At 41.5% G+C, this 11,522-nt stretch overlaps 1 protein-coding gene across 2 annotated transcripts in view; it reads right to left on the bottom strand.

Moving 5' to 3' along the window:
- The window catches only part of LOC106804867 (GRAM domain-containing protein 3-like), a 23,555-nt gene that overhangs the window by 8,851 nt on the left and 3,182 nt on the right, over window positions 1-11,522 (bottom strand). The window contains exons 1-9 of one of the 2 annotated variants that reach the window (XM_014806236.1): window positions 10,984-11,226; window positions 9,128-9,235; window positions 6,049-6,147; window positions 5,350-5,455; window positions 5,044-5,134; window positions 4,741-4,844; window positions 3,209-3,304; window positions 2,491-2,580; window positions 120-258 (exon numbers count right to left, since the gene is read on the bottom strand). In XM_014806236.1, coding sequence (XP_014661722.1) covers window positions 120-258; window positions 2,491-2,580; window positions 3,209-3,304; window positions 4,741-4,844; window positions 5,044-5,134; window positions 5,350-5,455; window positions 6,049-6,147; window positions 9,128-9,235; window positions 10,984-11,006 — 856 coding nt within the window. In that variant the 5' untranslated portion in view covers window positions 11,007-11,226. Of the gene's footprint in view, window positions 1-119; window positions 259-2,490; window positions 2,581-3,208; window positions 3,305-4,740; window positions 4,845-5,043; window positions 5,135-5,349; window positions 5,456-6,048; window positions 6,148-9,127; window positions 9,236-10,983; window positions 11,227-11,522 lie in introns of those variants that run through there. The other variant, XM_014806235.1, reaches the window with a different exon arrangement.

The raw sequence follows: 11,522 nt of genomic DNA, 5'->3' as shown, positions 1-11,522 counted from the left end.
CACACACACACACACACACACACACACACACGCGCGCGCGCGCACACACACACACACACACACACACACACACACACACACACACACACACACACACTGCTGCTGCTGCTGCTGCTTACAAGACGATATTGACTCTTGGATCTCGTTCTCGCTGGTTTGTGACACCTCTGTCGAACCATGGCTGATGTCGTCGTCGTCATCTCCGTGCAGCTCAGCGACCGGCGACATGGTTCGTGTGGACGCAGATCCAGTGCTCTCCTGCGCACGAGCACACACATATTTACATGTGGATATTGAGAATGGCTGCAGAGAGCGCGTACAGGCTGGTGATATCGTGCAATTGCTGTCAAGCACCCTTACCAGCTTTACCAGATACATTTAACGTCGTTTTTTTCCGAGAAATCATCTAATTCAAAATTACGCCTCCCCAACATTGTTTTTCGTGGATGCTATGCCGTATACGCACGTGTCGTCAACGTATACAAATGTCTGTTTTATTCGTGATAATTATACAGTTAATGATTCATGATTACTGTTCGATTCGTTATTCAGGCGCATACAGTATTCGAAGCATATCGTCAAGAGTAGATAAATTCAAGAATTCTTTAGTTTACCCTCTAATTCGCGTATACTTTATAACAGCCCAGTAAAACGTATAAACCGTCACGATTCATCGACTCCTCTGATTATACGCGAGCGAATATACTCCGTCAGTTTTTAATTTTTTTCCCATCCACCGCTCTATGCTTCCTGCTTCCACCATCCATTGCTCCCTTCCTGCATGCATTTAGGCGTTCTCATACCTGGTCTAGCTAACCGTCATCAAGCTAAGCAAGTGTTGCAACTTTGCTTCTTTTTTTGACAGGCGAAGTTTGGCTGTATAATATTACTATATAAACGCACGCACAAGTGTACACGGAGGCGTTGCGTACATGTTATAAACGCGCTTGCGAGCACAGACAGGCGGGCGTGCAGTTATACAAGCTCACGTAGGTACGCTGCACAGAGTAAGCAGAAGCGAGGTAATTCCACTACGCGAAACCTCGCAAAATTATTTTATAACCACAAAAAGCCAAGCCAGATTCGCACTCTTCGTTGTACGCTTACCCAACAACGCTCAAATAATTCATCAGTGTTGGCAACACTATACAAATAAACTGACAACAGCGCGCCTGTTGGTTATCCGGTTGGTTATCCGGCCGCTTTTACGCGTCTTTGTGGAAATTCGGTTTACAAGCACAATACGTTGCCTGAACTCTTTAATGGTTACCTTACCATATAAGTACGCACGTGCGTAATCTCTGTCAAAGAAGAGCAGCAAAGAGACTGACTGATTTATATGTGCTGAATTTCAAGGGGCTAACTGTGGAACGACCTGTCCCCAGAAACGACAAATTGCTAAGCTAAAATAAAGATACAAAGATATCCTGCTTACCAACTACACTTTACAATAAGTCTACTCACAGTATCAGGAGCGCACTCAATCTAGTAATACTCCCTCAATCACAACTTTATGCTATTATTGAGCATGCCGGCTATTACTCAAGTTTCTCGTCTTTGTGAATTATTGTGTTTGCATAAGTGTCGTGTATATTATGCCTTCATATCGGCGATGTTCTATTCTCGGGTAATATAAGCGTTACCTTGGTCATTGTCCGTCTCTGTATGTAGGCCTACATTATACGTTGCTGAGTATACATTACACGCAAACACACTTATCTGAATATTTATCCTACATCAAAATTTTCCAGATATTTAGTTCGCGTGATTTCTTAACTCTGAAAATACAGTTTCTGGGATGTCTTTTACAAGCGTATAGAAAATTTATCACATTGGTTTGCCATTTCTCGCGCTGAGTTGAATAAAGGTTGCTTGGCATTATTACTCTCAATTATTTGCTCTGATTTGTTTAATTACTACATGTTTGTAACTTTACCATTTTTTTCTGATTGCGTCCTGGCTTGTTAGTTATCAGAGATCGTGCTAGGTAGGCGTTGATGAGCGCGCCTGCTAGTTGGTTTTCCAGCCGCATTATTCGTTTTTACGGAAAGTCGGTTGTGTTTGACATTGTTGTTCCTGCGCGCGTGTGTGCGCGCATGCGCATGTGCGCGCGCGCCTATATCACAATGACAGCGTATGACGCAGACTCGCGAAAACACAAGCATTGGTACGAAACCCCCGCACTGCTACTGACTATCCGACTCTGTAACCTCTCACAGCATCAGCGATCTCCTGGGTACGTTCATTAGAACATTGATCCACGTTGCGCGTGTTTACATTTGCACGCATTGTATCCACGTGTACGAATGGATAGCGAGTGACTTACTATACCTACCGGCTGCACTAATGAAATATTGTCAATCAAACATACATGACAATCAGAATGAAAACGTTACTTGTGCTGAACCGCAGTTAATTTTTTTTAAACCTTGCATAGATCAAGGTAAATTATAGTTGATGGTCTGCTGGCATATATCCAGAAAATCATACCTCATCATAATTCTTGCCAAGAGAATGGTACCAAATCCGAACCAGTAGATCATATGTCTTGTCTCGATTCAGCAGCGATCTAAACACGTACTGTGGATATAAGTAGGCGAGTGTAAATTATACTATTCGTAAAACATTTTTAGGGTTCGATTTTGCCGCTCCTATAATACTAACACCTATAGTATTCGTTTACAGAGAGGTTCTAGACCTGATCACGAGACTGATGTTCGTATCATATATAGGCCATGTCACACGTTAGCGGGTTCAAGCAGAGCGTGAAACTGTAACAGTATAGTGACTGTCGTCTATACGATGGGATTTTTTATGTAGTAACAATATAAGAAATAAAGCAACGGTTCTATTCGAGGCCGACTACAGAGTAATTGATCGCAATGATAAAAGCAGATATACGAGGCCGATGCGAAGGTAGCTCGGCTATTGCACGCATGTACGAAAAAACTGCCAGAAACATCGGCAAATGATCAATTTAATCGTACGGCACTCTTCTGCTGGTTTGTATTTCATTATTTATGCTCGCGCTGTCACTGTATACCCGTCCTCTGTCTGCTCTTCTCCCCGTCTACCTTTATTACTCTGCGTGAATATATTGATTGCACGCCACTCGTGTACATAGGGCCTACCTGTTCTGCTTTTACGCGAAATACGGGTTTTTACGCTATTCTACCTGTGAGACGGTGCGCAGTCGTGGCGTGATTACCTTTTTCTTCGCCGTGTCTATTCGGATGGCGTTTGGCAGTATAAGCACAGTTCGCTCTTTTGTGATGGACGCGACAGACGCGGCCGGTATGACAATCTGATATTTGATATCAAAATAGCCATAATCATATATATATATCAAAGAAAAGATTACACTGACACAAATGGATTCGTAACTAGTACCTAAATTCCAAATGAATAGAACATAGCGTCATAAATATATATAAACTATATAACCTAAGAACTTTTCTACTATATCTATATATGTATATATATGTATATATATATATATATATACACATATATATACATATATCGATATAGTAGAAAAGTTCTTAGATTGCACGATATTTAGTAGATATATTTAAAAAACGAATAATCCGAAATTTAGTTTTACACAAGCGCTTTCATCTTTATAGAATCTTCAGTTGAAAGAAATTTTCCCGAAGATTCTATAAAGATGAAAGCGCTTGTGTAAAACTAAATGTCGGATTATGGGCAACTAAATGTTACTTTATGGGCAACGTATCTTCATCTCTCTGCCCAGAGGTACATGTATATGTACGTGTACATGTACGTGTGCGTGTATGTGTACGTGTACGTGCACGTGCCTATTGTGTACGGTACGTGTACGTACCTATGTGTGCGTGTACGTGTACGTGTACTCGTATGTGTATGTGTATGTGTATATGTATATGTATATGTTTCATCGTCTCAGTTTCTTTACTCTGTTTCATAATATTCGTTGTCTCCCACCATGGACATCACGATCTGCCTCACATGTGCGCCCCACACCATTTTTACGATGATTATATACGATTACTACTAGAATAATTCAATTAAAAATTAAAAATTAAAATTTACTGTAATTTTACAACTGTTGGTGTCGTTACGACCAAGGCGTCTATTATCGCCTTTGAGACCAGGTACATCGCATTAAATTCATGACACCATACGGTATGCAAGCCCACGTCTCCAGCGGCTAATCCGAATCAACAAACCATTTCAAGGTGCTGACCGCCTGGATGCAATGCCGTTTAATATACATTGTCGTGAAGTTTCGTACATTATTTAGGAGTATATATATCGGTACCATAGTGAGATATGATAGTGTCGCTAATCTGATGCGCGTGCTGAACGTATGGCAGGGTAGCTTCCCGCGATCTCTCACTAAAAAGATGTCTGCCACAGCAACTATTATTATTGCATATGGCATCGTAAGGCGCGCGCGTTTTCAATAATAGGGCGCTGCTGAATAAATTGATTTTTCATAAATGTGTTATAACAGTCTCTAGTAAATAGTTATTTAGGTAACAAATGACTAGTCGATGGCATTTATCGGAGCAACTATAGTCAGATTGCTTCAGGCTACGTCGAGTTTTGAAGGTTTGGAAAATCAATATTGCTATTGATGTTCGATTTCTGGCTAGCTACCATACCCTATCAGCACACCGCTTTCTGCGTACTCTTGTCATTTACGGTATACGTCTCCTGAGTTCTGTTACCAAGGATAGCCCGCGTGAAACGCAATACCTTGGTTTTGTAACCGATGATGTTGGAGTAAAAGCAGAACCAGTTTTTGGACACATAGATGGTTCCTTGCAGTAAAATTTCAGCATCGTAGGCACAGGAGTAATCTACAAATATACAATGACAATATATAAATATCTCAAAGATTCGAACGTATACTATTAAGCTAGAATTGACAGTAGCCAACATGTAAATACACACATCCTATACGCGTAGAACTCTTCTCTCTAGCCAGTAGCATATAAGCAGGGCTGATATAAGCTAACTACATTATTGTACAGATTCAATGCAGATGTGAATACGTACAGTTAATCAGCCGTTCGTCTATAGGAATGGCTTTGAAAACACGGTGAAATTTTGTGTTCCTGGAATGACTGCTTAACTTGTTAGTTGGATCCTACAAGTAAAATAAAGTCATGCGTGACTTATCCACCATTACATGGTGCACAAGATATAGATGTAGCATAAAATGACAATAAACAATCACCATCGACACATAAGCACACAAACACAAACACGCACGCACGCACGTGAGCACGCACGCACGAACGCCCACATGCATACACGTTCGCGTGTGTGCGTAAAAGAAAGGTGGATACAAGAATACTTTACCCTCGAGGGAAGAGAAACAGAGGAACTGAATTTGCTGCCTAATGATATGCTTGACTCGGCTGATTTAATCGATAAAGACGTAGTATCGTACGGGACGGAAATTGACCTGAAAGTATCATACAAAAAATATTTTAGAAATATTTGAGTTTATTTGTGTAGATTAAACGTTATCAGCGCGTAACATGCCCCACCCATCTCTCAAAATTACTTTAATGTCAGAAGGGGTGTGCGAATGTGTGAAGGTGCGGTGGCGCGAAAATATGTGACTGCGATTGTCATGAAATCTTTCAAATATCTATTCAAATGTCCACGCACAGTACATCATTACACGAGCTGTTGACCCGTGTTTAATACACGCACATTATCACTTATCATTACATAGCTGTCGATGAATTCACTGTCATTTATTCACACAGAATGTGTTTGAACGAATATATAGCGAGCAGACGTCTAATGGCAACGAACAGATATCGAGTAATCTCAACAAACCAGCGTAGGCGTATATACACATAGGCGTTTACTCATCATGCAAACACACACACATGGTCATGCACGCACGCAGGCGCGCGCACACACGCACACATACACATGCATACACACACCGACAGCATGTGTATCTGTGCGTGCGTGCGTGCTAGCGTACGTGCGTGCGTGCGCTTGATATAGGCCGTCATGTACATACAGTTTGAATTTCGCTACCTTTCTTGGCTGCTGGTTGAAGGCGCGCTCTCGTATCTAGATTGCCAATCAAGGCGATCAGGAATGGAAACTGACTTCCCTCTGTGCTCCGAGAGAGGACTTCACATTCCAAACAGAAAAGCACCGAGAGTTACGCTCTAGTGTAACACATATATTCCTACCTCAGTATAATAAACATAATGTCTATATTGCAATATTTATATCATGCTTCGTTGCGTAGCTGCAAAGCGCATAGCGCTACACATAGCATAGTGTATATAAAGTATAAAGGAGCTAAATCCGGCGGGAGATACGAAAGATATGTGACCGATATATTCAGTCCCGTAGGCATTTCGTGTGATACTATATATGTCATAAGTGTTGCAACGGATTGCCTTTTGTTTTGGGTTAGACCTGATTGCCGTGAGGAAGATGCCACAGAAAAATGTACATTTTAATTCCCGTCTGTGCTACACAGGTTAAGGTAAACCCTGGGCAACAGTACCGCTGTCCAAAGACAAGCTACGTTTTCTCCTTGCGAAGCCAGACGTGGGTTTTACGTTGTTTAATAACAGTGTCATTGTAATGCGGTGACGTGGGGGTAGGGGGGGGGGTCGCTGGACGTACGCAAGATACCACGCCTGTATAAATTGAATGACTTGAACAACAAAATGTTGCGGTCAGCTGTAGATATGTGATGTTTATTGAATAGGCCCTAGTCTACACATACAGACAACATACATACACCCATACAATCTACCATACTAATCAGACGCGATATGTAAGAGATTTATATATATATATATATATATATATAGTAGCATATATATAATATGTGTGTGGGTAGGGTTTACGTTTCGGGAGGCGGAGTCGGAGCTATTTAATTATCTAGGTAACAAAGACAAATATCAGAGTAATTTTTTGTGATTCGAGAATAAGACGCCAACTCGGAATGAGAGAACCCAAATGCGATTTAGACTAACTGCATTTGCGATTAGCTAACTGAGCGCATAGGACGTTTTTGCTGGAATAATGATATAGAACCTTCCCTCAACGTTTCGGGAGTTTTCCCCTCGTAATTCTCAACGCCAGTAAAAATACAAAGTCACTACAGATATTATGCAAATCAGCACTATTAATAGCACGTACGCCTAACGGACGCACGCACGGTCACGGGCAAATACCACGAGCACACGCACAACGACACACCAACCAACCAAGACACACAACACACACACATACATGACACAACCGCCACAACACACCCACACACACAGGCACAACACACCAAACACAGACCACACACCACACACACACCACCACACAAACCCCCGCACACACACACAGCACACCACACCACAAACAACAAACAAGACCACACACCACCACACACACCACACCACGTAGTGCGCGGCACACACAGTTACTGGTACGAAACGTGCAAAATCTTATATATATGCAGAGTACAGTCACGCCTTTGGCTAGTAACTGTTAGGCCTAGTATTACTAGGTTACTGAGCGCTAGCGCAATGAGGCAGTATGAACGGTACAAACAGTAGAATAGTACATCCATAGAATCACGCACGAATACGAATAGTTGTGGTTATGATTAAGATTTACAGAAACAACCATTTAACTACCATCGGCATGCCTGAACGTATAAACAGATACATAACCAACAATTTAGATACCATATCGACATGGCTGAACGAGAAACTGATACATAATCATGAATTTGAAAGAACCAACCACAATTAGCACTAGGTCTGCAGTGTTAATAGTTAGAGACGATGATCATTACGGCTGTTGAAGATCAACAGACTGCACTACTACTGCTGCTACTTGCACATCGCCAGATCATAACCGCTTGCACGATCTAAGAACCGAAACATTAGTAGAGTTTATCCGAAACCTTTAGAATGGGGACATGATTTTTGTGATGCTATAAGTGCTGTGATTATATAATGAGTATTTCCTTTGATACGAATTGATATTTATGCCTAGTTTGGAGAGGAAATGCACACGTGGCACGCCAAGGGTATCCGGTCATGGCGCAATCTAGATCTTCTAGCGAAATCCTCATCAGCTAATTGTGCGAATCTCAATAGGGATTCCTGTTAACCTTTCGAACAACACGGGCAACGAAAAATGACACTCATACGCATTGATCCAACTATCACGAGGCCCGTGGTTATCTAGTTATATGGCATATGAGTCATATCCACGTGCTCGGTGTACGGTAGCGACATCGTTCAACGGAGGCACCCAGATTTGTTGTCTGTAGTTATAATGAGAGTCATGAGCGATTAAGCCTTTCAGTTATTTAATAATACTACTGCGCAACAACTATCATTATTGCCTCGATTGCTTGCATAAATAATTCGCAGAAAACTTCCAGTGGCGTTCACATCCAGAATGAAGCCATTCCGTGCGTTTACTATGTTACACCCATGTTCACGTTAACATATACTTTCTGAAACGAAAAACGTCAATGTTTTGGCTTAATGGCTGTAACCAGACAGTTCGAAAGGACAGTCATTATTCACACAACTGTGCGAACAGGTGAGAGCATGTGCGCACGCACGCACGCACGCACAGACACACATGCACGCACACACATATCGCTTACATGTATGACGTAAATGAAGTGCTGAATATACGTTAACTAGCATGAATGCGTGCGATTATGTACCATGATTTTTGTATTAGACGTTTGTACATTTTCCTGCCCATAACTATATGTGTTCCGGGCATAGCTGGGTGGGCCGCATGAGCCCATAGTTGCCTCCCTAGTTACCAGTGCGTGAGCAGTCAGTCGTAGCTGCTTAATTGTTCGCGCGTGACTACTTCTGTCAGCCATTACTCACCTCTCACCTAATGTTTATCGTCACCTAGCAACAAGCTTTCATTAATATACGATGGCCAACCGTGTTTACTGCTGGCGCATTAATGGCGTTAGACATATAAAAATAATTCCGTAGCACAACAAAAATAATCCGGATAACGAGTGAGTACGCATGGTAAATACAGGGCTGTAACTAAGCACGAACATCTTGTCCGTAGAACATATGACATGCCTATCATCCTCAAAATCACTCACCAGTTTGATGCTTCCACGTCGGCTGTGTGCGATGCTGTAAATTTCGGTGAAGAGCGAGAGACCTGCTCTTCGTCAGTGGTGCCAGCGGTGGTTGAACTGCCATTCGTTCTGGAACAAGAAGAAACAAACCACAATAAGTCGTGTTCCTGATTTCCAACTTTTTATCGTGTGCTTTTTCTTCTTCTTCTTCTTCTTCTTCTCATTTTTCTTCATGTTGTTGTTGTTGTTGTTCTTCTTCTTCTTCTTTAACTACTTCTTCTTCTTCTTATTCTCCGTTTGCCTGTAAACCGTTATATAGAAACCTAAGTGCGTGCCAGCCAGAGTGCATGTGATAGACATAGAATACAAAAGATAGTTATCATAAGTCACGTAAATGATTTCGTAGGTAATGTTTCATGAAGTCACCTGAAGCGAGCGCACGATATCGTGTTTTCAGTGTGGAGAAGCGTTTGCCCATTGTCAACAAAGGGATCACTCCGTCTAGCTGCCAGGCAATACACTTGCTTCGAAAGCATAATTCTATTTGGTAGGAAATCAAAATAGAAATAGCCCCATTACTACGCTAAGCTTTCAAGCTTGTTTGTTTGGACGGAATGCTGCTACTGTCAACTGTAACCATAGCATTTCAATGGTATATGACGCCTCTGATGGCGTGACTTAATAAACGGCTAGCAATCACCTGATAATGTAGGCGCATAGCGCCTCTCAATATAGAATGCCAACCAAGCTTCATAGGTCGGCGCGTTACAACTAGTCTATTAATGCAGAAGGCAGGTAAAAAACATTTGTAAATTCTCCCACTCCCGCTTTATCTAACCGCTTTCCATGCAAGCGGGTTTTCTATTCGCAGCCAATATTATTGAATAAACAATCTGTTGAAAATCTCAAATATAAGTTCTCAATAATATCTCAATAAAAGTTCCCACTAAACAATAGCGATCTGCCTATTTCCAGGAACACGAGAGTATTATATAACAGCAGCCCTGATTTCAAACTGTCATTCACCTATGAAAACGAGTATATACGCGGGTGCGTGCGTATGTATGCTATAACACGCTTTCATTAATCTGCCACCGATGTATTTCGGTGGAAAAATGGCTTATTTACTATGGGTTCTATATGTATATTTATGTATACGGTGACACGTTACATAATATACCACGATATGACGAACGTAGTTCCAGCTATTGGCAAAACGAAACAAAAATAAGGTATGCAAATGGAGGAGACTTGCGCACGAGCCCGGGTCCACCATATTTGCTGGACACACGTCCTTGACGGGTTTCGAGATGGCGCGTACAGGTAGGCTAGCTGGTTTATATATGACACGTAAGTGTTCGAGATTGCTATCGTGGTGATGTGTCCACCACAACACCAAACGACCACTCAATGTTTATCAGCATGTGATTACACTCAGTGCGTAATCTATCACCTGTAGGTGGTATCCCACACATAAAGAGCGACTAAATGTATACGCAGTCATCCATGCAATAATTTACGTCACGATTCAATTCGAGTATAAAACCAACAAGCCTTGTTGGCTGTAGGTCAAGTATTAGTGAAATTGGATACGTTTAGACGTTTTAATCCGTATATATATATATCGGCCTATATTATTTATATCACTATTAAGAAAGCTTCATAGCATTTCCCTTGCATGTACGGTACAAGAATTCGTGAGAAGAAACATAGATTAGGAAGACCATATTAAATGATTGCTTCAAACACACACAGACAGATATGTAGTAGATGAATGAGGAACTAAAATATCATATTACAGAAAAATCAACAATAGTGGATTGCACAAAATACGCGTGATTGTTCTTATTCTAAACACGACAATGCGTTCGTCTTACCGGGAATTGTTTTTCGAATACATCAGATGCACAACTTCAATATACGAGTGATGCCAGTATAGGTCGTTAACTTGACCACTATTTACCCAGTTCAGACGGATTTACGTTGAACACCAAAAATTCCACTTATAGTTCCTAGTTGACTCCCACGGTCGTCGGTGTATAGCTTAACTGGTATCTGTAAATTATGTACAGCTTGGATAGGCTCACCTGATTCAAGCGAATCAGGATATCTACCCTCTGCAGACGTGTGTCAACAATGAACGCATGCGCTACAGGACTTTGGAGTTTACACTGTGACGTCATACAAATTTCATATATATTATGCTCATTGATATAATGGGCTGATAATGAATCACACATGTCGAAAGTGATCGATAGGTTTCGAGAAAAAAACGATTTTCAAGTTAGTAAAGCTCAAGGGGTCGTTGTCGTATCAGGTACTACAGATATGTACCCGAGGTACATGTATACACAAAGTGTACCCTAACCCTAACCCTAACCCTAACCCTAACCCTAACCCTAACCCTAACCCTAAC

The sequence above is a fragment of the Priapulus caudatus genome, unplaced genomic scaffold (assembly GCF_000485595.1).
Source record: "Priapulus caudatus unplaced genomic scaffold, Priapulus_caudatus-5.0.1 Scaffold90, whole genome shotgun sequence".
NCBI lineage: Eukaryota > Metazoa > Priapulida > Priapulimorpha > Priapulimorphida > Priapulidae > Priapulus > Priapulus caudatus.
This window is presented reverse-complemented; position numbering and strand designations above follow the sequence as displayed.